The following is a 26,682-nucleotide window of genomic DNA, read 5'->3' as shown; positions in this document are numbered from 1 at the left end:
TCTTCTTCTTCTTCTTCTTCTTCTTATTAGCTACTTTCAATTACTAATCCACATAGGAATCTATTTCCTACCGTCAATTAGCTAAGGTTCTAGTCAAACAAGGATTCCTATTTGATTGTGGATCACTCAAACTCTATATATACATCGATCATGGATCAGTTTCATCGTTCAATCCCTCTCAGTTGTTTCTCGTAGGCACGCATTCGTATACCAAAAACACTTTCTCTAGTTATATTTCGTTCTCAAAGCTTTCTAAGTAAATATAATTAATAATGGCATTGGTGGCTGAGAAAGCCAAGGGTGAGGGTCCAGCAATTGGTATCGACCTCGGAACAACATATTCATGTGTTGGTGTTTGGCAACATGATCGGGTTGAGATCATAGCCAATGACCAAGGCAACAGAACAACTCCGTCTTATGTTGCTTTCACTGACACTCGGCGCTTGATAGGTGATGCTGCCAAGAACCAGGCCGTCATGAACCCCATTAATACTGTTTTTGGCAAGTGAATTTTAAACTTTCCCTATTTTAGCTTTTATACTGAACTTTGGTAATGCACAATTTTATTGTTCAGCTGTTTTTTTTTTTTTTTTTTTTTAATAAAATTTTTTTCTTTTTAATTGACATGCATGTCGAACTGGTATTAATTATAATTTTATTTGCAATGTTTTAGATGCAAAGCGTTTGATTGGTAGGAGATTTAGTGATTCATGTGTTAGAAGTGACATGAAGTTATGGCCTTTCAAGGTGATTTCTGGCGATAATAACAAACCGATGATTGTAGTCAAGTATAAGAATGAAACAAAACAATTAGCTCCGGAAGAGATATCATCAATGGTTCTCTATAAGATGCGTGAAATAGCAGAGGCCTATCTTGGATCGGTAGTAAAGACTGCAGTTGTAACTGTCCCAGCATATTTTAATGACTCTCAACGACTGGCCACAAAGGACGCTGGTTTAATTGCCGGAATGAACGTTATGCGTATCATCAATGAGCCAACAGCTGCGGCAATTGCTTATGGTCTTGACAAAAAAGTCAGTAGCACTGGTGGGAAGAATGTTCTCATATTCGATCTTGGTGGTGGTACCTTTGATGTCTCCATTCTTAAAATTGAAGATGAGATTTTTGAAGTGAAAGCTACGACTGGAGATACTCATCTTGGAGGTGAAGATTTTGACAATAGAATGGTGAACCATTTTGTACAAGAGTTCGAGAAGAAACACAAGAAGGACATTAGCAAAAACCCTAAAGCATTGAGGAGATTGAGAACATCTTGTGAGAGAGCGAAAAGGACTCTTTCTTCAACTACTGAAACCACTATTGAAATTGATTCTATATTTGAGGGTAAAGACTTTTTCTCCAAAATAACGAGAGCAAAATTTGAGGAGCTCAATATGGATCTCTTTTTAAAATGTATGGAGTCTGTGGAGAATTGTATGAGGGATGCTGAAATAGACAATAGCATCATTCATGATATTGTTCTTGTCGGTGGATCTACTAGAATTCCCAAGCTACAACAGCTATTGCAGGATTTTTTTAATGGTAAGGAGCTTTGCAAAAATATCAATCCAGATGAAGCAGTTGCATATGGCGCTGCCGTACAGGCTGCAGTTTTGAGCGGTGGCGTTGAGAAGGTTCAGGATTTACTCTTGCTGGATGTGACTCCACTTTCCCTTGGTGTGCGGCGTTATACAGGGAAAACAACTGTTATGATCCCAAGAAACACTACTATTCCCACCAAGAAAGAAAGAGTTTTCACAACCATCATGCAAAACCAATCTGGTATAATTATAGATGTTGTTGAGGGTGAAAGAATAATGGCCCGAGATAACAAATTGTTGGGTGGAATGGTACTCTCCGGCTTACCTCCTAGTCCAAAAGGTGTACCTTCGATCAGTGTTTGCTACGAGATAGATGCGAATGGAATTTTGGTTATCTCTGCAGAGGAGATATTATTAACAGGAAGGAAGAAAAAGATCACAATCAATGATTACAAAAATAGGTTACATAGTTGGGAAATAGAAAAGATGGTAAAGGAGGCAGAGAAGTACAAGGCAGAGGATGAGGAGAATAAAAAGAAAGAAGAGGCTAAGGTTTTATTTGAATTATATGCATATGGCTTGAGGGATAGCGTTAATGATCTTGCCCTTAATGAGGCAAACAAGAAGACAATTGTTGATGCAGTTAAAAAGGCTTTGCTGTGGCTTAATGCGAACCAACTTGTGGAATGCAGTAAATACGACGATGAAAGGGCAAAGCTTGAGAGTCTCTGCAATCCCATCATTGCAAAAGCCAAGATGCGTCAGAATGCTGGTAGCAAAAGTCAAGCTTGTAGCAAAGTGGGTCGATGATCGATAGTCCTGCTTAAGCTGGTGTTAGTCTTCGTTTGCTTTCCTGTGGAATGTGGATTCATAGGTTTATTATTTGTATGGATTGCTTCTATGAGCATCTTAATTTTATGATAGCTAGATAGAACCAACATTACATGCATTAACATTTTGTTAACGTTTCTTTGGAAATTGAAACACAGGCAGATACTGAATTACAAGCATGGCATATATTGTAAGCATTAATACATTATTTTGGCCTTTAGTTTTGGTTGCATGCTTCTTTGATATTAATTGATGTTACCACCACCTCATCAATTGAGATAGAAGATCCATATATACATACACGCGCGTCCATATTCTGGAATCTCATTCTCGGGGTAAAAAAGATATATAGTAATGGCTTGCCTCGATCAATTAGGATTCAAGGGCAGTAATCATTTACTATTACGTACGTGGTAGCTATATATACATGTTCTGTTTTAATGCCGGATTGCCAGAATTAGAGTAAATGCTTCATAAACATGAAATTAGAGCTTTCTAATACCAATTCTTGTGTGCATAAATAAGACATGCAACTCCAACATATAATTGTGAAGCACCGCAACTTTGGTTGGATAACATAGAAAGACGTAGAAATGTTGGTGAAATTCAACCCAAAGTAGTACGATAATTCAGTAAATTCTCTTCGCAGTTGAAAACAAACAAACAACAACATCACATTAATTTTTTTTTTCCTTCAGTTTTATGGAAACTAAGGCGTGCAAAGCTGGCCTTCTTCTTGTAGGAGGTTCTCATTTAAGTAATTTTGTCATTTACACTTACTTGTATGTATGTCATATTTGTTTATTTTATATTTTATTATTTATATATATATATATATATATATTTTAAAGGGATTTGGAATAGCTGGGAGGCTCAGCCCCACGGCCGATTCTATTTATTAAGATAGTATTTTGCAATGGGGGATGGGCGTAGGGAGGGGGGACGCGAGGGGAACTAACCCTTCTCATATTTTTATCTTAATTGTTGACTAATTGAATTTTCTATATGAAAATACAATATAATATAATATCATAATGATCATTCTAATTAAGTCCTAACAAATGACAATAATGGTTTTTCAGCTTTACCTTTGGTCTAATTAAATGCATAATTTTACCTCTTTACTTTCCAGTTTTAATGTTTGATAAATTTCTTTTTTCAATTTCTATTAATACAGAGGAAACCATAATAGATATTCTCCAATAAATCAATCTAATAAGGTAATTTATAAAGCTAGGTATAAGCTAGTCAACTACTTAAAGATTTTACATGGAGCAATTATGTTATTCAATGAATATTTTTCCAGTGTAATAGCTATTATGTTTTGACCCTCCTAAATAAAATTTCTAGCTACGCCACTGACAGGGGAGACGTAATACCTGAACCCCGTACTACATAGAATCAATCACAATGATCCTCGTAGAGAACATCCTGAATAGTAACAGGAGTCTCATCTAGCCAAACATCATCAATGAGAAAATACACTAGCTAGGTGAGCAAGCCTATGTGCAACACAATTTGCTTCATGAAAATTTTTTCGAATTATAGCTGATTGAAAAGCTGTCAAGTAGTCTCTACAATCATCTATAACCCTACTTACCTCCGAGAAAATTTTCTACTCACTGTTGAGTGCAGCAATCAGAAGGGCCGAGTCACTTTTAATGTCAATTTCCGTCTAACATTGGTAGATACTTATTACAATAGATAATTCTAAGGTTCAGCTTTTACTTAATAAATTTATCATCCAACAGTTCACATCTTAGATTAGCCTTTAAGATTATTTATGTAAAAAATCAATCGAATCAGAAACCGTTTAATTATCTAATTGAATTAAACAAATGGATGATTCTAACAACACTTACTACTATTATGATAAACCGTCCATGTATGTGGGAGCAGCCAAATATTTTCGACACGCAATTAGGACGAACAGTCAACTATGAATACGATCATGAATGCGGTCCTCATTGCGGCTATAAATACGAAGATCAATGCAGCGATAAGTGTGGCGTTAATTGTGGCTTTAAGGGCAATGGCGGTTACACAATTATTATAACAATAATCATCGACATAAGTATGTGGATAAATACAGCCATAAAACCCGGAATGATAACGGCTTGCTCTCTAAGTAAGTCATAGCCTATATAAAGACAGCTCGATGTCAAGGTAAATCATTGAATTCCAATTCTCTTTACTCCACTACTAAGAAACTTACTGACTTAGGCATCGGAGAGTTTTTTACAGATCCCCCCCCCCCCTCCCCCCAAAAAAAAAAAAAAAAAAAATTCTCGAGTGACTGTCAAACTTCGAGTTGACGCTCCAAAGGAAGCTTCTCAATCATTCCTTGTTAGCTCCCACTCCAGTCCGCATTCATTGATGAGTCAAACTTCTCTACGGAATTTTTCGTCACCAACAATGTATTTCATAGAAATGAATAACTAAAAGGTCTTTAGTTTGATTGATTTTCTACAGAGCTAATCTTTGTTTGATGATATGCAACATGAATTGTTATATTAGAAAATTATAAAATTAAAATGCATTAATCACAATAAAGGGTGAATATGCCCATTCACTCTAAAGCTGAACCTAAGAATTATCATATTACAATTACCACTTCTATGACCTGATCACTCAAATGACAATCTACTTTACTCTAATGAGGATTTTTTTTTTCTAGTTATCTACTCTAACGAGAACCTTATTTACTTTAGTAAAGACTTTTTATAAGTTACTATATATGAGTCCTCAAAGTGATAACATAAGTCTTCAAAAATATAAATATTAATTTGTTTCCTTATGTTATCCAAAAATCTTTGGTCATGGAACTTGAGCAGTGCCACCGAAAATGAGTGCTGCCACCATAGCGAACGAGTTGTATGGTGCTGTGGTGATGGAGGCAGAGCGACAAGCCCAAAACGAAACAAATACACGTCAACGCCACGGTTTTAAATCATGTTCACTGTTCCAACTTTGCAAATAGAGTCAAACAAGGTTAGAAAACAATTGCCCATCTGCATATGATAGGGACAACATCGTCATTCTGACAACGACCCTCCAGAAAGATTAGAAAACAAGTAAAAGAGAGAGAATCCAAATATAATATCCAATAGATTTCTGCTACTTAACCAATCAGCACGAGAAGCAGGTGACCCCCCTCAGTCCATCGGAAACTTCCAACAGAATGACATCGAAAAATTCAGTACCAAATCCCTCTCTCTCTCTCTGAAATCTTCAGAGCTACCATTAGAGTTCAGAGAGAGAGAGGGGAAGAGAGAGAGAGAGATGGGGGTATTAGAAAATACAATAGGTCTGATACTAGCCATGGCCTCCAGCATCTTCATAGGCTCCATATTCGTCTTGAAGAAGAAATGCCTCCAGCGCATCGCGGTCGCGGGAACTCGAGCAGTCCTATTTCTTTTCGATTTCAATTTCATCTCCTTATTTATGCTTTTACGATTTCAAACAATTGGACTGAATTGCAAAGATTTAATCAAAAGATTCAATTTTTGGGATTATCCAACTGTTTGGGGATTGATTGGAAATTCTCGTGTTAGTTGTGTAGGAGTCGGGCTATATTTATTTGTTAGAGTCACTTTGGTGGGAGGGCATGATCACTGTGGGTATTGTAATTTGATGTCCAATGAGTAGACCTAGCTATTGTCTATGTAGCACCATAGGTACTACCACACCTTTTTGTCTATCACTATTTAAGATGACAGTGAAATGGTATGTAACGACCACTCTAGCTTGAAATGAATATATTATCATCCCCTTTGGGTTGATTAAAAAAAAAATGAATGGACATTGTCTTTCATGTTTTGAAGCCATAAGCACATGATATGGCGAGCACAAATTATGTATTTTTATTTGTCTTTTTTTTTTTTTTTATCTGAGGAGCACTTATTGAGTTTAGATATCTTCTCCATAACATTTAAAAATAAAAATAAATAAATAGAGAATTAGGCGATATTACCTCCTCTGCATCAGCCAATTTGAGGCGTCTAGCATACACCTACAATCCTGAAGGAAAAGGGTCACTATAAGACTAGCCCATTGCCCGTCCCTCTATTTATAGATTCATTGAAAAGTAGAAATGTGCAATGGGGGCATAAACCTAACCCATACAGAAACAATAATGCAAAATTTTCAGTTAACAACCTTTGGTTGAGATTAGAGATATATTGCTCCTACATACGTAGGAATATAAGATAGGAAAAGGATGAGAATGCGTTTGGCAACCTATTTCTCAAAACGTAGAAAATATTTTCAATTTTTATTCGGACAAACGGAAAACAACAATATATCATTTTCATGTTTTTCTTCTCTTAATTTTAAAATTTATATTTTTTCACTAAATTGTCGAACCATTTTCAAATTTGAAAAAACATTTTCGTTTTCTCCTTTTTGTTTTTAAAAATCTTTTTTGGAAAATCTTTTTTGAAAACATTACTGACTTCCATTTAAATGTTATTAGGATTAATTAATACCTCTACCTCCCTACTACAGGTTTCATTTGAAAATTACTGCACTGAGAGTAGATTACCCTGACTGACATCTCTTGTAAATAGGGGGTGTCATTTTGGGCTTAGATTTAGGGTTTTGTAAAATTTCAAGCAAAGCAAGTAACCAAATCCCAGTGATAACCACACATCTCTGAAATGGCTCATAGATTTGTCTCTGCCAACTCATGCTCGTCGGCTCTAAGCCAAAGGGAACCAGCCGTTACTATTCAAAATTCACCATAGCAAGCACAAAGTTGGTTCGCGTGCTACTCTTACATTGTTCTCAAGTCTAATTGCGTTTCTTGCTCTACAGATACTTCTGATGAGCGATTAGTGATTGGACCAGATCCTTTCTCATGTAGTGGGCGAGGACCATCTTGGTTTATGGATCAAACTTTGGGGACTTGCCTTGATACCTGGATATAATCATCTTCGACTTCATTGCAGGCAGCGTAGTTGATTTCCTTTGCTTCAAGCTTGGGATTGGTTGCTCAAAACTTTCTCGATATGTGAGGTGAGGCGATGAGTTTAGGGTTTAGATGAGTGGCTACTATTTATAGATGGGATCCATTTTTGCAATACTTAAAATACTTTTAGATAGATTCTAAGTTTGCAATTTCATTCACGTAAAGAGGAGAAGAAAACGCTAAAGTGGGATAATATATTCTAAGTTTTCAACTATACTATTTAATTCTAATAACATAGATGTCTCTTTTGGTAATTTGGGTGTGTTTGGATGAAGGAAAAGAAGAGGAATTCATAATTCTTAAACATGAATTACCTTGTTTGGCATTCTAAACGTGAAAATTGTAAACTTATTTGTGGACAAAATGAAGGAATTGATTGACTGAATTCCTCACTTCAATTTCCTTCAAAATTAGTGTCATTTCAAATTTTCAGCAGATGTTTCTTCTTATCTCTTTATGAGTTTCCAAAACAATATATATATTTTATTATTATTATTTTTATTTGGATATTTTAGTTTGTTTTAAACTTTCTTAGTTTAAAACATTTCAAATTCTAAAAATTCACAACCAAATAATAAAAATTGCAACTAATGGAATTTTAATTGATGGAGTTCTAGATTCCATTGTTTCAAAATTTCTCTTGAATTTAAAATTTTCTCATCCAAATGCAGCGTCAATGTACTCATAAAATCTAATGCACAAAAGAAGTGAAACGCCTGGTTCTAGGGTTTTTGCATAGTTCGATCTGCGACCCGTATTCCAATGGCGCAGCCTCATTACGTCGTTGCCATGAACCTCCCCTTCTGGAACTGTTAGGGTATAGGCGTATAGCCAATCAACTTACACGACATGCCCTCAAACTTCCCGTTCAAAAGCATCAATCTTCTAGTTTTTCTTAGGAAACGAACTGCTTCAAAAAGCTTCACAAGTTGCTGCCCTCAGCGATTAGACTCCCTCATATCGCACATTTTGACTGGATTGAAATCGCCTGTGCTGTTGCACTGCTGTGGGGTGACTCGGTCTCTGTCTAAGAAAGCAACCTCAACTACTTCTTCATTGACGTCATCATGACAAGCTCGAAGAACAGAGAATGACGTTTCAAGGGATTTTATGGGCATTCTAATACCGGTGAGAGGCATAAGTCATGAGGTTTTCTTAGGTCCTTATTCAGTAGTCCGGTGGAGAAGTGGGTAAATGCCGGTGATTTTAATGAAATTTTGTCCTCGTTTGAGAAATCTGACTGTAGGCTTTATGATCAAACTCAGATGCAGGCATTCTGGCAAGCTATATCAGATTGTAATTTGAGTGATATGGGTGATGCAGGAGGTGTGTACACTTAGAGTAATTCATACACAAAGGAGAGGCTGAACAAGGGTATATGTTCGTTGACCTGGCAAACTGCGTTCCCATTTGTCCTGTCTTTCATCTACCTCCCAGTTGTTCGAATCATATTACTCTACCTTTAGAGGTTAGGAAGGAACATGTGAGGCAGAATAGGATACAGAGGAGGTTTAGGTTTGAAGAAGGTTGGTGAGTGCTCATGAAAATTTTTCTCAGATTGTGGAGGAAGCTTGAGTTAGCCAGCTTCTGGGAATCCAGCTCCTATGATTCATTTGTGCTATGAAGATCAAGGAGACTGGAAGCCACCTGTCAGCATGGGACCGTTTTGAGTTCAAAAGTAGAAAAGAGGATTTGGAAGCTACAAGGCATCAGCTTGATCAGATTATGTAGAAGCCTTGGAATAATATCTTGAAGGCTCCAGTCCCGGGTAAGGTTAAAATTTGTGCATGGAAGGCTAGTTCTAACATTCTCGCTATACGCAGGTGACGCATCAGGCTAAATGAAAGAGGTATTGACATTGATACCTAATGCCCGTTATGTGAGGAGGAGGTGGAATCACTTGTTCATGCACTTAAAGAGTGCCCCTATGCTGCTGCTATTCTACAGCAAGCTAATTTTCCTAATGTTCAATCCACTATGGGAGTTTCTGATTGCCTTGCTTCAGTTCATCAACAACATCCTGCTTATTTTGCTCATTTTCTTATTAATTTGGGCTATATAGAGGAATATAAATGCCAGGGTGTGGGATGATGAGTTTCAACAGGTTTCTAAGTTGGTGCCTTGACTTTGGGTTGGTGGGAGGAGTTTAGATTGGCTCATGTTTCTGATCACTCAGCTAGTTTGATCAGATAACAACAATGGAGGAAACCTCCAGTTGGAATGGTTAAGCTGAATGCGGATGCAACTTTTGACTTAGCCTTAGGGAGAGTTGGCCTAATGGCCTTGGTAGAATTTTTAGGGACCATGATGCTTAAGTATTGGGAGGCTTCAGACATTCTGTGCCTGTTTCTAGCTCTGCTAGACATGCATGCTGAACTGCTTGCATTATTGACTGGGGTTTAGCTGGCTATTGCACATAGCTTCACTCCCTTGTTGGTGGAATCCGATTGTAATGATTCGGTGCAAGCTCTTTCACACTCTACCTTAGATTTTTTTTTTTTTTTTTTTGGAATTAGGTTTTCTCATTCAGGACCTCAGGAACCTTTTGCAACAGGCCTCTTTTGCAAAAGTGGAATTTGTGGGACATGGGGCTAACTTAGTGGCTTATTCTCTAGCTCAAGAAGCCAAGGTTGGGTTGTATTATATGGATTTTTTTAGTTCTATCCCTGCTATCATCTTTTAGGATTGTAATGATGTTTAATCAATGAAAGCTTTTTCTTTTCTCTAAAAAAAAAAAAAAAATGCACTCATAAAATCTAATGTTAGGTGTATGAAAAAAAAATGTATATTTAGTATTTAGAGGTGTGTGAATAAAATTTCTAATGCTAATTCTTGTCTGTATATATAGGACATGCAACTCCAACATATAATTGTGAAGCACTAAAAATTGAGTTGGACAATATGGAAAAACGTGAGTAATGTTGGTGAAATTTAATTGTAGTATGGTAAATTCGGTAAATTCTCTTCAGTTGGAAACAAACAAATTAACAACATCTTCACAAAAATTACTATTTTTTTTTCCTGTTTTATAGGAAATTTCTACATTATGTTAATATATGACATATACACAAGTACAGGCCCGCTCACCTGCGGGACGAAAATAAAGGGACAAAACGAGATGAAATCATTCCAGCCGTCAGATCTTAATTAAATTGATCAAACGGATAGAGAACCAAACCATTAAAACCAAATCTGTTTAGACTGCTAAGACTCCACGCCTAATCTGTTTATCTTCCTCGGTTCCTCCTCCCTCGTCTCAACTCATGCTCTCCCCTATACCATTCTTCATTCTTCCTCATCACCATAAGACTGGTCTCTCTTGAAGGTATTTTTCTTAGATTTCTCTCTCTCTCTCGATTTTAGGTTTTTTTTTTCTTTCTTTCTTTTCAATTTGGTGAATCATGGAGCCATTGTATTTTGTTTGATGATTTCGTTGCTGGTGTTCTGATTTCATTGTCGAAATTTTGGTTGTTCCTGTGGAAGTATTGATTTTGGTTGCAAATGGTTCGTATTTGGATTCCTGCTCAAAATTCGATTGTCTGGATTTGCTATGTTTGTTTTGGGATTTGAAAGTGTTTCTATTTTTAATTGCTGGGATATAGAGTTGGTCAAAAGAAATTGAAAGAAGGTCAATACCTTTTGTCCATGGAATGGATTGAGTCATTGAATAGGAAGCCTCATTGACCAACTTGATTAAGTGGTTAGACTCTTTGCTGGTGTTCTGTTTCACCATTGTCGAAATTTTGGTTGTGAAAATTGTTTGACTGCTTTATTACTAAAAGTGTGATTGATGCTACAGCCATCTGTGCTATACATTTCGGAAGAACATAAAGTGAGATGGGTTTGGTCCTGCTTTCTTTTCCTTCATCCTTTTGTGAAGTGATCAAAGTCAAAATCTTTGAGTCAAAGTTTTGGTGTTGATGAGAGTGAGAGAGGCCATATTGCACCGAGATTCGTTTCACTTTGTTCTATATCTTATGATAGTTTTTCCACAGATGAGGATTGTTTAGATAGAATTTGAATCTTGGTATGTTGTTTTGTAGGGAACTCTTCATTTGATTCTGGTTGCTAGCTAGCATCCTTCTCAACTGCATTGCGTTTATTATCACCAACAACCGCTGCATTGTTTTGACACTATTGCTAGAACTATGCATCTGGACTGGTATGCTTGGGTTTCTGCTAATGCTCACTGCAGGAAAGATTGTTTTGGTTGTCTTCTCATATGGAAGTGAGGAAATAAAGCTATTTTTGATGAGATATTTCATTTCCCTTTAATACAAGCAAGATAATAATTGATGGTGCTAAGTTGTAGAACGCTGCCAGCATGGTCAGACTGGTTTGAGTAAGCCTTCTGTGAACTTCTATAACCTCAATGTGGGTGGTGCTAGAAAATCAAAACGGGGACATCGGTGCTGGTGCTGTTTTAAGGAGCCATTCTGGCAACTGGACTTCTGGTTATGTGGATAGATTGGTGAATGGTACTGTGCTTCATGGAGTCGGTTGGGGATTACTAACAATGTCTGAACATCCTGATTGAACATGATTCTGAAATTCTAACTAGATAAAAAATGGTGTGGATGGCCTGCAATTGTTGCCAATTCTAATGGAACAAGTCCTGCATTGTGAAACTTCATGTGTATCGTTAAATCAACCAGGTTGCTGATGTGCTTTTCTAAGTCTGGATCGGATGCTGAGCTTTGAGTGTGGAGCAACTTCATCCGCAAGTTATTACTGCAATTTTAGATGACTTGTGTGAAAGCCCTAGGTTTAGGACTGAACTTTGAAATGTAACTAGAATGGTCGTCAAGTTCTACTGATTCTGTAAAATAAAGTCCGAGTTGGAGAAGAAAATTTACATATCTACAAATATATAATAATAAAGCAAGTTATCATGCAGAGAAACAAGAAACTGTATTAATTATTTTGCTCACATAGAAACAAGCCACCATAAGAGTTCATCAAAATAGAAAGATAAAAAGCCATCATAGATTGATCACATATTACAAGTTGCTCCTTTTAATTCAGATTACCACAAGTTTCTAGTCCTACATGCAAGGAGATAAAGAAGCTAGGCAGCGTCGCCAATATCACCAACCATCCAATACATGGGTGTAGAGGCCATCACAACGCATTTATCATCCTCTTCATCTCAGCAGACCTCCTGGAATCGGGTTCTTCAATTACTCTCTAAGTGAGTACGTGCTTGATACGACACATTGACTTCCTCACCTGAATTTCATGATGACAACAAGAAGGAATCAACAATGATAATAGAATTTGCAACCAAATTCCTTCTATGGAATCACCTGACTTTTGGTAAACCCGTATAGCATTGATATAATAATCACTTAGCAATATATAGTAATTGATCTTTTCCTATTGCAACTTCGATTCCCTTGGAAGTCGGAAATAATAGAAATATTGATCTTTCTCTGCATTTCAGCTGTAATTGGTATAGAGATTCTAATTAAATAACACTGACCAGAAAACATAATAAACGAAAACAGTGACAAAAGAATCCTTGACATCAACAATGATCAGCAGTTCAACCCACATGATATAACTTTCTTCTATAGCTCTAATTCTAGATTATACAGATACCATGTAAATTGTCCTTCTTTCAATTTCTTTTGACCAACTCTATATCCCAGCAATTAAAAATAGAAACACTTTCAAATCCCAAAACAAACATAGCAAATCCAGACAATCGAATTTTGAGCAGGAATCCAAATACGAACCATTTGCAACCAAAATCAATACTTCCACAGGAACAACCAAAATTTCGACAATGAAATCAGAACACTAGCAACGAAATCATCAAACAAAATACAATGGCTCCATGATTCACCAAACTGAAAAGAAAGAAAGAAAAAAAAAACCTAAAATCGAGAGAGAGAGAGAGAAATCTAAGAAAAATACCTTCAAGAGAGACCAGTCTTATGGTGATGAGGAAGAATGAAGAATGGTATAGGGAGAGCATGAGTTGAGACGAGGGAGGAGGAACCAAGGAAGATAAACAGATTAGGCGTGGAGTCTTAGCAGTCTAAACAGATTTGGTTTTAATGGTTTGGTTCTCTATCCGTTTGATCAATTTAATTAAGATCTGACGGCTGGAATGATTTCATCCCGTTTTGTCCCTTTATTTTCGTCCCGCAGGTGAGCGGGCCTGTACACAAGTAAAATGTAAATGGCAAAATTATTTAAATGAGAACCTAATACAATTAACACTTTTAGGCTTAATTACTCATATGAAAACCTAGTTTACTCTCATGAAGATCTCATTTACCATAATGATGATTTTTTTTTTCTAGTTACCTCCTTTACTCAAACGAGAACCTTATTCAAGGGAAATTCTACAATGTGTTAACGTATGACATGCATACAGTTACCTTAAAGTGGTAAATTAGTCATCAAAATAGTAATATTAGTCCTCAAAATGGTAACATGAGTCCCTAAAGTGGTAAATTTACTACATGAATCCTCAAGTGGTAAAATGAGTCAAAAAGTCCTCAAAGTGATAAAAATAGTTGATGTATGAGAAATATTAACATACCATAGCCTTACCCTCACTTTAATAAGGATTTTTGTTGTTGTTGTTAAATTACCACATATGAGTCATCAAGTGGTAACATAAATCCTCAAAATATTAAATATTGCATGAAATATGACATATGTAAGAAATGTAAACATACCATAGCCCTCTTTAGGGAAAACGTCTATTTACCCAAATTTGAGATACACTTACCCCATTTACCCAACCATCTTATGAGATTGTCTATTTACCCAATAAATTATATATCTTTTGCCCTAATACCCAATTAAATATTTATTTATTATTTATTTTTAGGACAATTTTGCCCTCTCCGTCTTTATCACTTAGCAAGAAAAATAAGTCATCGAAGACTTCGCCGAATTCCGGTGACCGGCCACCAAATTCCGGTGAACGGAGATCAGAGTCCGGCGACAGGAATCTAACCGGTTGCCAGAATTCTCTCTCTGGTCACCGGAATCCAGTGACCAGAGATCGGAGTCCGGCGACTGGAGTCTGCTTTTATTGTCCCTCAATAAAAATTTTATTGCCCCTCAACAAACTTTTTATTACCCCCCAATAAAGATTTTAGTGCCCCCCAATAAACTTTTTATTGCCCTCCAATAAAGATTTTATTTGTCCTCAATAAACTTTTTATTGACCCATGTTTCAAGATATTATTGCTCCGACATTGTTAGAAAGTACAAAATATATCAATTCACAACTAAAAATGATATGATGCTCTCCTTTCTTCAGCACACATAAACGCTTACATATGCATGATACTCATATATGCTGGTATGGTAAAAATAGGCAAAATAGAAAAACAAAATGCGAAGTCGATCAAGCATTTGCAACAATTTCATGATCTACAAAATACAAATGATATTAGGCAGTCTTCAACCAATTTTCCGTTGGATGTAGATCCATAGATTTTACTCTCTCTGTTCTTTGAGCCAGTTTCCTCTGAACCAAGAAGATTTCAATTAAAATATTAGAAACACAATTCAAAACAAAACAATTAGAATAGAGATCTGATCCCACAGAGAACAAGTAATATTAAAGAAAAGGGAATTTAACAACATTACCTTGATTTCAAGTCGGAAAGGAAGACCTATCAGTGCCAATTCAAAACTCCAAATCTTCTCATCATTGATTAGAATCTACATAACAACTCAGAATCGACGACAATCAACACAAGATCTCACCGAAATTCAAGTTACAATTGCTCAGGCTGATTGCCGATATCAAATCAAAAATGGAGCAGCCATAGAATTCAAATCAACCAAACAGAGCCTAATGAATTCCAACACTGTCACTACAATTGACACAGTTGATCAAACAATGAGGAATTCGCACAAAAAACTAAAGGATTTGGATTAGATCTAAGGTGCGGCCTATACGAAAACGATCATGTAAAGTGAAGCGATCAGAGACTCACCATTTTTTGCAGAGCTCTGGCCGGAATTGCTAATTCAAACCAGAACAATCACCGTTCTTCAGAGCCACCGCTGATGACGATTCCCAGTTGCCCTACGACGTCATCCAGTCACCGGCTACAAGCTCGACCGGAGCAACGATAAGTTCACTGCCTATTTCGACGGCGCGTGCAACTTCTCGCCCGAAGGATCCTCAAGGTCGAAGGCGACTGCCACTGAGCCAGCACACCGCCGATCGGAGATTAAGATTAAAGTGTGTGTGCGCGCGCGCCAGTGTGTGTGTGTGAGAGAGAGATCGATGACAGAGTCTATAATTTATTAAATAGGCTGAGAATAAAGTTGTCATTTGAGCTTAAATTGAGTAAATGAGAATAAATTTTTTTTTATAGAGTAAGTGGGAATACTTTGCTTTAAAATTGGATATTTGGTCAAGGACTCTTATCTTTACGTCATCTAAAAATCTTTGTTCATCATTCTCAAAAAAAAAATATATATATAGAAGATGTCTTTGTCGACACCGAAAATGAGTGCCGCCACCGTATTGGGTGGTGCCGTGGTGGTGGAGGCGGAGCAGCCGGCCAAAACAAAACAAATACACGTCACCGCCACGGTTTTCGATCACGTACGCTGTTCCAGCTACGCAAAAGAGTCAAAGAGACCGCACCTTTGCATGTGATAGGGGCAACATCGTCATTCCGACACCGTCCCTCCAGAAATATTAGAAAACAAGTGAGAGAGAGAGAGAGAGAGAGAGAATCCAACTTAACCAATCAGCACGCGAAACAGGCGATCCTCCCCCTCCACCGGAAACTTCCGACAAAACGACACCGGAAAATTCAATACCCGATCCTTCTCTCCCTCTCTTCTCTCCCTCTCTCTCGCTCCGAAATCTTCAGAGCTGCCATTACAATTTCACAGAGAGAGTGAGAGAGAGAGAGAAAGCGCGCCACCTGTTCAATTCTGGTTGGCGGGAAAGAGAGAGAGAGAGATGGGGGTGTCAGAGAATTCGATAGGTCTGATACTAGCCATGGCCTCCAGCGCCTTCATAGGCTCCAGCTTCATCTTGAAGAAGAAAGGCCTCAAGCGCGCCGCCGCCGCCGGAACTCGAGCAGGTCCTATTTCTTTTCTCGATTTCAATTTCAGCTCCTTTTTTCGCCTTTTAAGATTCCGAAAAATTGGACTGAATTGCAAAGGTTTTATCAAAAGTTTCAATTTTTAGGATTATTCTAGTGCTTGGGGATTGATGGAAATTCTCTGGTTTGAGTTGTGTAGGCGTTGGGGGCTATACTTATTTGTTAGAGCCATTATGGTGGGCGGGCATGATCACCAGTAAGTTTAGCTCTTGCCAATTTTTCTGTTACTCATTTATATAGGATTAGAGGATATGAGGTATTGATTTTTTGGTGTTGAATTTTCGCAATTTCGGTAGTGATTGTTGGAGAGGTTGCGAATTTCATTGCTTATGTATATGCGCCGGCAGTTCTTGTAACTCCACTTGGTGCGTTGAGTATAATAGTCAGGTGAGTGTGAGATGTGTTTTCGAGGTCATTTCTGTGGTGATTTGTGATGGGAGGAAGTTTGTTTGGTGACTCGAGTGTTTTGTTGGATTTGTCTAGTGCTGTCTTGGCGCACTTCTTGTTGAAGGAAAGGCTGCAGAAAATGGGGATTGTGGGATGTGTTACGTGCATTGTGGGATCAGTGGTTATTGTGATCCATGCGCCGCAGGAGCATACTCTGAGTTCTGTACTGGAAATATGGACTCTTGCGACTCAACCAGGTTAATGACTTTATACTCCCTTCTGTTTTCTGTCTTCAATACTAGTTGTCATAAACTTGAATGGGGTTGTTATTAACACTTGTTTTTGTTTTCCTTTTCTACCAACAGCCTTTCTAATTTACGTCGCAGCTACACTTTCCCTGGTCTTAGCTTTGGTTTTGCATTTTGAACCTCGCTATGGGCTAACAAACATACTAGTCTACTTGGGAATCTGTTCTTTGATGGGTTCACTTACGGTAAATATGCTTCTCTTGTTTGCCAAGTACATAGGCGCTTTGTTCCTTTATGTATCATGTGTTGTTTAGATGCTTAGCTGTGTTCTGCTGCTTCAGGTTGTAAGCATAAAGGCCATTGGAATTGCAATAAAGCTTACTCTTGAGGGAGTAAGTCAAATAGCTTATCCTCAGACTTGGTTTTTTCTGACCGTTGCAGTAATCTGCGTCGTTACACAGTTGAATTACCTCAACAAGGTCAGTAGTCAGCTATTAATGCTGTCCCCTTCCTGCAAGACTATTGTCATTAGCATTTTGTGTGGTAATACTAATCTTGTACCAGATATCTGTGCTCTACCTGAGATGCAATTCCAATTTTTTTTTTCTCAGATCATGTTCTGCCTATTTGTTACCTTCTGACCACAATGTGTTTCTCCTTCCCTAAAGGAGAGGAAAATGATGCATTGTGTGTTTTTGACTTCCCTATTTCTTGTACTTATAATTGCATTAGATCAAGCACACAGACATTCATTTGTGACAAGTTTGAAACTTAGTCAAATTATGAAAGTTCAATCATAATATGTACACACACACACACACACACGCACACTCTTACCAAGACGGGGATAGTTGGAATGGTTAGGCTCATGGTTTGCTCCCATCTGATCTGGAATTTGAACCCCCTCTTGCCCACTGCACTTATGTAGCTATTTGCCAGAATTTCCCGTCTCCTAAAGATTTTAGTGTTCTGACAGGAGGCCCAGTTTCCGGCCTGGATGAGCCAGTGGTAGTAAAATCCACTCTCTTTTTTCTTGGATTGTTTTTTTTCTTGGCCAGTTGAGTTCCACCACCATTTTGACCTCAGCGAATGGTTCAGTGTCAGTCTTCAGAGGCTTTTCTTCTCTTTGTCCTGGAATTTTGCCTTGATCAAACCATGTTTGGAGAAGTGAGCTGAACACAATCTTTTGTGTGAGGCCCGTCCATTTTGTGCATTTGCAAAACTTGTTCCCCTTCAGCTTAGACAAGTCTTTGTATAACTGGGGATTGAGCTGGCTTCGCAGCAAGAAGTTCATAAAAAATTTCTGCAGCTTTGGATAAGTCATAAGGAAAGACCCTGAGCTCTGGTCTTGGGAATTCTAATTGATCGACTTCATATGGATGAGGAGGTTGGTATTGCTCCCTTTCAATATTACCTTGACCAGCAGGTTGAATCAGCCTTACTACCCCTAGTCAAAGAAGCAGGTCCATCGACTCTTTGAGCCCTATTTCCTTTAGATTGTCGAACCTCTTAGGCGTAGTAGCAGTAGTAGTAGCAGTAGTAGTAATAGTAGTAACAACAGGAGGGTTGACTGCTTGTTTGTTCTTCTTAGCAGAAGAATTGAACCCTGGTTCATTGATCTGGGCCCCTCCATTCTTCTTAGGAGTTTCCTTACATGTTGGTGCCACATAAGGCTACGAAGTAGCAGTCCGTAGGTGAGACCTATCTGTTCTTTAGAAGGGATATTTAACGATATATATAATACATATTTAACTATATATATAATACATATGTTGAATTTAAGTGGGGTCTAACTAGCCGCTAGCCACTAATGCCTGCAGGTGCTGGTTTCCCCTCAGATGGCATACATTTTGGCCAATTTTGATTCCAGTTTGTTGACAACTTAAGCTTATGTATCACGCACTGGTCAGATGCTATTCTGCTTAAGCATCTAAGTCTCATATCACTGATGTTCATGAATTCTTCGTTTCAGGCTTTGGATACCTTCAGTGCAACTATTGTTGCTCCAGTATATTATGTGATGTTCACAACTCTGACCATTATTGCTAGTGTAATAATGTTCAAGGTAAGTTGCTTGATCCATATGCTGGGGTTTCCTTCTGATTCCTTCTGGTGCTTTGATTCTTTACATGTTTTGCTAGCAACTACAGAGACATAGGATTCTGATTGCACATTTCCTTCTATATTCTGCAGGATTGGTCTGGTCAGGACGCGAGCAGCATAGCCTCTGAAATTTGTGGATTCATTACTGTACTGTCAGGAACCATTATACTCCATGCCACCAGAGATCAGGAACCACCTCCTCCGCAAGGTATAGAATGGACTTTGTTGTCTAAGGTTCACAGTTGGATTCTTTTGCTCTTTATTCTCTTAGTACATCCTGCAACATGGTAACATTGATAATTGAAATTCATCACAAAAACGAAGAGTTAAACATAGGAGTACAAGCACACGTGTGCGCGCGCGCGTGTTTATTTTTTTCTTTTCTTTTCATTTTCTTGACCAAAAGCATAATTTCAATTTCAGTTTTGAGTGTCTCTTCAAGAAGATTGTTTTGAGTCTAATGATTCTATATTTGATCTCAATAGTGCAAGATATTTAGTTGCCTCTTAATCGGAAAAAAGATGTAATCTATAACACCCTGTGCCCCAAGCATGTACTTGGATTATCCCATCTTAATTGTAACTGCTTCTATGGTTGAGTACCTTATGGAAAAATAAAAAAGGACTGGAAAGGTAGTTTTTCTTATCTGGTGGAATGTTACATTGTCATTTGAATAAAGGGAAAATTTACGCTTACAGTTAGCTGTGATAGTCTATATTTTCTACCTAAAAATGCTTTTTCAGTGTTTTTGTAGTGTTCGGTGTATCTTCAGATCTTCTTGTTGAGTTTTGACTATAGCTTACAGTAGTTCTGCTCTTTGTAACAGGAACTGTAACATGGTACATTAGTGGAGATTCAATGAAGGCTTCACAAGATGAAGATTTAATTGCTTTACACGATTCAGATTTTCTTGAACCGTAATATACCCATTCATCAGCAGCGGTCATCTTGAGAATGGAATCCTAGCAATGATGCTGCGCTGTGACTTGAGTGAGTTGACACCTAGCACATAGCTCATTACAACTTCAAATATCTGGACACCTCTTCCCTCCATTGGTTTTTGCCATGTTCCTAGGCTAGGCTAGCTAGCCATGGCAGGTCTTTTTATATATTTGTTTCTATTTTTTTGGAAAATATGAAATTTTAGGTCAAAGTGAGAAAGTAAAGGAAATTAGTTGACAGGATGTAGAGAGCAATGCGTCGGGTGTCAATAGGGCGGCCCTTTGACAGTGTTTATAGAGTTCCTTGTTTCTTCTAGGTGTCTCCTTGGGGTGATTATCAGAGATTAATTTGATGTGGCTTTCTTCACAAGCCAACTGATGAGACCTTCAACCGGACGCTTGTTGATTACCGATGTGTGCTTGTGGAACCACTCTCAGTGCCGACTCTGAATCATCATCGGCTCAGGAAAAGGGGTTGCAGTGCTGTATCAATATACCAGTGGCGCAGAGACATTTGCTGTGATATTGGCAATGTCCAATCTGTCTATGACGGCTATTGGTATATACACATATGGATGCTTGCAGTTTCTGTCCCTGATTCTTGTTGATGTATGAGTGAATTTGATCTCTTCTCCCTTCATAGTCTGATTCTTTTTATGTATCATCAGTCAATAGCGCATTATTAGAACAGAACCAAGAGGCATACTGGCCAATTACTCCGCAGCTACCGCTTGGCATTGTACATCTTGTATTCAACTCATTCAACTCTTTTGAAGTTTTTGATCTTGTTACACTAATCTTATTTCATATGAGGATTCGTTAATCACAACTGAAGTGAAAAATCATCTCCAACTCGGTTACTAATTCGCTAATCACGACCGTAAAAATGGTAGTGAAGGATTTCAAAAAAAAAAAAAAAATATGGGAGTTCATCTACTGTTACAAACCCCTCAATTACTTTCGTGTTAAGTTTTTCCTCTCAACTCTTTTTTACGATCAAAGCCAGATTCCCTATCTGATTGGGAATCCATTCTGGACCGTCGGATCAAATCCCCATCCCTACCTATAAATACAAACCCCCTTCCTTCGCTTCAAACCAACGCATCCCCAAAACACAAATCGCAGAAATCTCAAAGAGCGAAGAAACACCAGAGAAAGCTTTTCACCTCGCAAACGCAACCATGGCGGCAACAGTGTCGTCTCCTTGGGCCAAGCCCGGCGCGTGGGCCCTCGACGCCGAAGAGCACGAAGCCGAGCTCGAACAACAACAACAACATCAGGCCAAGATCGAAACGCAGCAGCCCCTCGCTGACTTCCCCTCTCTCTCCGCCGCCGTCGCGAAGCCGAAGAAGAAGAACAAGGGCCAGAAGGTCAGCCTCGCCGAGTTCTCCACCTTCGGCGGGCCCAAACCCGCCGAGCCCGTGGGCCTGACCCACGAGGATCGGTTGGTTCTCCCGACCGGCCCGCGCGAGCGGACAGCCGAGGAGCTCGAACGGAACCGGCCCGGCGGCGGGTTCAAGAGCTACGGCGGCGATCGGGGGAACCGCGAGGATTTGAGTTCGAAGTGGGGGAATCAGAGGAGGGAAGGAGGAGGGTTCGGGGGGAAAGAAGGAGGGGAGAGAGATGGGCCGTCGCGGGCGGATGAGGCCGACGACTGGGGCGCCGGGAAGAAATCGGTGGCGGGGAATGGGTTTGAGAAGAGGGATAGAGGAGGGTTCTTTGGGTCTCAGTCGAAGGCGGATGAATCTGACAGCTGGGTCTCGAATAAGAGCTCGTTTTCGTCGGAGGGAAGGAGATACGGCGGCTCTGGCAGTGGGTTTGAGCGGGAGAGGAAGGTTGGGTTTGCATCGAATGGCGGCGGTGCTGATTCGGAGAGCTGGGGCAGGAAGAGGGAGGAGAGTAATGGTGGTGGTGGGTTTGAAAGGGAGAGGAAGGTAGGGTTAGGGTTCAATTCGAACGGTGGCGGTGCGGATTCGGAGAGTTGGGGAAGGAAGAGGGAGGAGAGTAATGGTGGGATGGAGAGTACTGGGAGGCCGAGGCTCAATTTGCAGCCGAGGACATTGCCTGTTGTGAGCAATGAAACCTCACCGGTGGCGGTGCCTGTGGATGTGGCGGCAGCACCAAGGCCCAGGGGTTCGAACCCGTTTGGGGCGGCGAGGCCCAGAGAGGAGGTTTTGGCAGAGAAGGGGCAGGATTGGAAGAAGATTGACGAGCAGCTTGAGTCTGTGAAACTTAAGGAGAAGGAGGCTGTGGCTGCCGAAGGGGAGTCTTTTGGGAAGAGGAGTTTTGGGATGGGAAATGGGCGCTCTGGTGACCGCACCGTGGGAGCTTGGAGGAAACCTGTTGTGGCTGAGGCGGAGGCAGAGGCTGAGGCTCGTCCTCAGAGGTATGCTGCTTCAGTTATATGATTGATTGTTTATATAAATTGATCATCTTTAGGATGCTTAATTGTAAAGGTTGATGCTTTTAGTACTTCGTATGCGTGGTTTCTGTCAGCAAATTGCCAGTTAAAGAGGTGCATTGTAGTTATAATTGGTTTCAGTTAGCTAGTTGAAGTTTTGTTTGATGGAACCCTACTACTTACATCTTGTACGTGAACTTTTTGACTATTGTAAGAGAAGTGATGCTCATTTGTGTCTATACTTTTTGAATATTGTAGGAGAAATGATGCTTGTTAGGTGGTGTTTTTGTATCATCTAACAAGCAATAAGCTGCAGTGTTTTCTGTTGGTGTTTCTGCATTACTTTGCTAAGCAATAAGCTGTGTTTTTTAATGTTCCATTTTAAATTCAAAAGGAAGCATTTTGAACTGTGAGGTATTGCGGTCCTGTTTTGAAGAGTTCTGTTCATACTGTCTCTCCCTTCTCTCATTAGTGCTCTATAATGTATTTGTATTCTATTTGTTAGAAGGCCCTATTATTTGGTTTGTATTCTCAACTTGATAGTTGTTACATATCCTGAAGGGCCCTAGAACCAACATTTGTGTGTTGTAATATTTGGGATTGCATGTTCATTCTTAAGCGTTTTGAGAACACAAACTTAGGAACGAAGGAACCTAACCCTGTCACCTGCAAAATGTAACACCAAAGGGGAAATGTATTGTATGTACTTATGCATCTGTAGATGTTAATCTAGCCATTCCTGATATTCAAGTTGATTATGTTCAAGGTCTTTGCTTGTTCTTGTGTACATGGAATCATTTTTGTGCTAATTTCCAGGTTCTCTTACCACTCTGAAACTAAATTGTTTTCTTTGAGTGTAGTGCTGGAAACGATGAGAGTAGGAGCAGCAATTCTGAGGAACCAGAACCGGAGAATGAGAATGTCAATGAGAACTGAAGAGGAGCTTAGAAATATGATGTTAGAGGGAACAAGTCCTAAGTTGCTTGATCTGCTGATTCCATGAGGCTGTTGATTTTTCAGTTTCTTTTTTATATTTATGCTATGTCGCTAATGCTATACATTCAACTTAAAAACAGTTTTTTTTGGTAGGTTTTCAAGTATACTAGTTTTGCCTATAGGACTTTGTTTTGTATGTTGTATTGAGATTGAGAAACACTGTGACTCTGATAATTATTTTTGATCGTTAAGTTAACGTGGAATTGTGGTATGTTCATTGGATAATTGTCCAGATCATTTTCTTTTGTGCTTCCACATGCAATGTTTTCTTGGTGTTTTCTTGGTTTTGGATGTGTGGTTGATGAAGAGTTGCTGAATGCACTGTCGTAGAGTGATGTGTGATTATTTATATGTCGTTTAGGTTATGGGTCTGTGTTGGCTCCATCGCCGGAAGGTAGTTTTGAGCGAGTGATACAGGATATCTGGTTTGGATAGGAATAACTGTTCAGGATCTTGTAAATGTGAGATTTCAGGATCTTGGGGAGGCATAATGATTTATATATTTTGGAATCTTGATTCAAACAAAATGGGGGCAAAGGACACACACAACTGGCACCAGGCAGCGAGTACAAGTAGTAATGAACTGGTGTGATCTGCAATACATGTGGCCATGTGCCATCCCTACAAGTATTCTCATGTTCATTTAGCGCAATGGGATCGGACTAGACTGTTATTATTTCGGCATTGCTATCTAACTAGTTTTTTATTTTATTTTATTTTATTTATTTTTTTTTTTTTACGACATCTAACTAGTTTTATGTACGCCAATGTATTAGTACATCAAATATAGATTAATTAATTATAATAGTAGATATAATAAATTTGTCAGAAAATATTTTCCCAACTAGAATTACGAATGTATCATGGCTAATCCTTCAAGCTTTTGAAGTTCAAATTTTAAGATTGGCTAGATTCTGTACTAGTTGGAACTTGAGAAATTTCAAGATTGGCTGGATTCTGTACTACTTGAACTTATGTGAGAGACTCTCTACACCTAAACCCAGCCGCATCGGTCATACCCATAATTTCTAATTCTCTACTGTCTTCTTCTACCCTCCCACCCTACATACCCCTCCTTGTTAATATACCATATTCTCTCTACCTTCACAGCTCCGTCTGTTCCCCTTGTTTCTTCTACTTACCATGCAAATGCAGAAAGGTAAATTATACTGAGACATCAATGGCTGTTGGAAGTTGATCGCAATTGGTGTGATCAACAGTCGTAGACTAGCTCAAGATTAAGCTAACTTAGTTACCAATGCATACTTGATTTGTCAATATGTTAATGTCAGCGTAGATGAACCCTTCAACTATCTCAATGTTTCAGTTTACACGAGAGAACTTTGGGGTTTCTAAATTAAAATGAAGATCTTGAGAGTTGAGACTGTTTCATAGCACAAGACTAGCAAAATTTGTAATTTTAGATCGAGTATGGAGGGTTCACAATCTGAGAGTGAGTTTTAGAACATGAATTAGTGAGAAGAAAGTCAAATGACAAAGATGAGGGAAGGGGTTCCAATTCGCAACATTTGATAAGCCTTTGCTGATAGATTGCTACATATAATACAAAGGACAAAATAGATGTGGGTCAATTTTAGTGAAGGTTAACATGTTATTTACTCCGTAACTTACTATGTGATGTTACGCTCATATTGAGATTAAAAAACTTTTAATAATTACCATGTTGTTATCCTGTGTTTTGGGGTAAAAAGTACTTGGATTAGACATGACTTGAATGTTGAACTCTGGAACTTTAGAGATTTAGTAATGATCTCTAAACCCTAAGCTACGATCCTAGTACTAGAACCACACATCTTCAGCCCAAGTTTTGGACTCGTAACTTGTCCAAGTTTCTTGTTTTGGATGAGACTAGGTTTCCGCAGTTCAGGTACATGGACAACTTTTGGAATTTGGGATGAAATATGGCGGAATTGGTTATCGATCCGAACAATTTGGATATAATTTGGAACGGATAAACCAATTCCACCAATATTTGTACACAAATTGCCGGATTTTTATCCATCAAACAAATTCAGTACTTAAGTTTATTCTAATATATTATCTGTATATATATAGTTTGGCTTCCTCATTGTAGATCGAGGATCTGGAGGCTATAGAGAAAACACAAGTTCACTCCCTTCATGTGGCTGTATCTGTACACACCAAACTAGCTAGTACATCAACCTTTTGAGTGGGGACACGAGAAATGTCCAGCTGAAATGTGAAGAGAAAACCCATATCTGTGCAGACATTGTTGTTAAAGAACATTAAAGAGAGTCCATTCTCTATGTCTAGGCTGGCTGCCTTTTAACCTCTTATTCAAAAACCCCCCATATCCTTGAGTTCTTCTCCTTCTCATCAATTTAATGTTTTGGCTACTTGGACGGCCAACTACAACTCCCCACCAGTAAAATCTTCAAAGGAAATTCATGTATGTCATCTCTAATAAATGGCTTTTGCCTTGAAATTCAATCTGGACCAAGTTACAAATGGCACTATGCTTGCCCCTCATTGCTCTCTTTTGCTAATGCCCGTGTATGAATGACAAAGTCGTTACGTTCAAACTAAAACTCTGCCTGCACTTATATCTGAGGGCGATGAAGGGTTTGAACTCTGAAGTCTCCATATGCACATCAATTTCGAGATCCAGATTTAGGACATCAAGGTTGGTCCATGATAGACAAAGATTTTTATTTCATCAAATCAGTAGTAATGCACGTACGTAAATGAAAATGGGATATCATCTACATTTCCGGCTTATAATGTGATTATAATCGGGTGAAACGACGCACACCCTTCACACCATTTTAAGATTTCAGTGGATTCAACTCATGCTTCGTTTGGATTGAGCAATCAAAACAAGTAATGAGTAGTCATTTGAAAGTCATTTGTACAGAGTGGTTTCAGGAATGATGGATGTACAAGGAGTTATTAAGAGTTCAATTTCTTTTCTTCTTCTAACTCAAATCTTGGGATATATGGATTGCAATAGTTTAAAACAAGCAAGTTTATGCTAACAAAGTCCTAGACCAATAAAACAGCTAGGGAAATAATTAGCATATTACTGAACTAATTAATAGGCCTACAAGAGTTTGGTTTGCCTACCTCAGTCCTAATTCAAATCAAGTATATTAAACTCTTAGCACCAGTCTTAAATGTATAT

The 26,682-nt window shown here is 38.6% G+C and overlaps 3 protein-coding genes and 2 long non-coding RNA genes across 15 annotated transcripts; 3 read left to right on the top strand and 2 right to left on the bottom strand.

The window, feature by feature from the left end:
- The first annotated feature begins 461 nt into the window (after positions 1-461).
- On the top strand, positions 462-2,574 carry LOC112169443 (heat shock cognate 70 kDa protein). Its single transcript, XM_024306464.2, has 2 exons — positions 462-501; positions 674-2,574. The coding sequence occupies exons 1-2, from the start codon at positions 477-479 to the stop codon at positions 2,350-2,352; spliced, it is 1,704 nt and encodes a 567-aa protein (XP_024162232.2). The 5' UTR covers positions 462-476; the 3' UTR covers positions 2,353-2,574.
- Positions 2,575-12,290: 9,716 nt separating this feature from the next.
- Positions 12,291-13,391, bottom strand: LOC121049724. Its single transcript, XR_005801160.1, has 2 exons — positions 13,262-13,391; positions 12,291-12,571 (listed from the first exon to the last, which is right to left on the bottom strand). It is a non-coding gene; the product is annotated as an uncharacterized LOC121049724 (long non-coding RNA).
- A 1,143-nt stretch (positions 13,392-14,534) lies between these two features.
- Positions 14,535-15,574, bottom strand: LOC112168718. The gene is made up of 3 exons (XR_002924392.2): positions 15,313-15,574; positions 14,960-15,034; positions 14,535-14,837 (listed from the first exon to the last, which is right to left on the bottom strand). It is a non-coding gene; the product is annotated as an uncharacterized LOC112168718 (long non-coding RNA).
- Positions 15,575-16,035: 461 nt separating this feature from the next.
- LOC112169950 (probable magnesium transporter NIPA6) lies at positions 16,036-20,919 on the top strand. 11 transcript variants are annotated; one of them, XR_005801379.1, is made up of 10 exons: positions 16,036-16,422; positions 16,583-16,639; positions 16,740-16,830; positions 16,927-17,087; positions 17,196-17,323; positions 17,420-17,557; positions 18,055-18,541; positions 18,673-18,772; positions 19,051-19,143; positions 19,272-19,320. XR_005801379.1 is itself a non-coding variant. In XM_024307070.2 (9 exons), exons 1-9 carry the CDS (start codon positions 16,299-16,301, stop codon positions 20,100-20,102), a joined length of 1,005 nt encoding a protein of 334 aa, XP_024162838.1. In that variant the 5' UTR covers positions 16,037-16,298; the 3' UTR covers positions 20,103-20,919. The 11 variants fall into 11 exon arrangements, 2 of the variants coding, with proteins under 2 accessions (XP_024162839.1, XP_024162838.1); XR_005801378.1 differs by having other exon boundaries at positions 18,055-18,465; positions 19,272-19,312; XR_005801382.1 differs by lacking the exon at positions 19,272-19,320 and adding an exon at positions 18,899-18,970 and having other exon boundaries at positions 19,051-19,096.
- A 281-nt stretch (positions 20,920-21,200) lies between these two features.
- On the top strand, positions 21,201-23,751 carry LOC112169949 (eukaryotic translation initiation factor 4B3). Its single transcript, XM_024307069.2, has 2 exons — positions 21,201-22,508; positions 23,384-23,751. Exons 1-2 carry the CDS (start codon positions 21,304-21,306, stop codon positions 23,457-23,459), a joined length of 1,281 nt encoding a protein of 426 aa, XP_024162837.1. The 5' UTR covers positions 21,201-21,303; the 3' UTR covers positions 23,460-23,751.
- Positions 23,752-26,682: the final 2,931 nt, after the last annotated feature.

Source organism: Rosa chinensis, chromosome 6, assembly GCF_002994745.2.
Source record: "Rosa chinensis cultivar Old Blush chromosome 6, RchiOBHm-V2, whole genome shotgun sequence".
NCBI lineage: Eukaryota > Viridiplantae > Streptophyta > Magnoliopsida > Rosales > Rosaceae > Rosa > Rosa chinensis.
The sequence above is the reverse complement of the archived record's forward strand: the minus strand, read 5'-3'. Positions and strand labels throughout refer to the sequence as shown.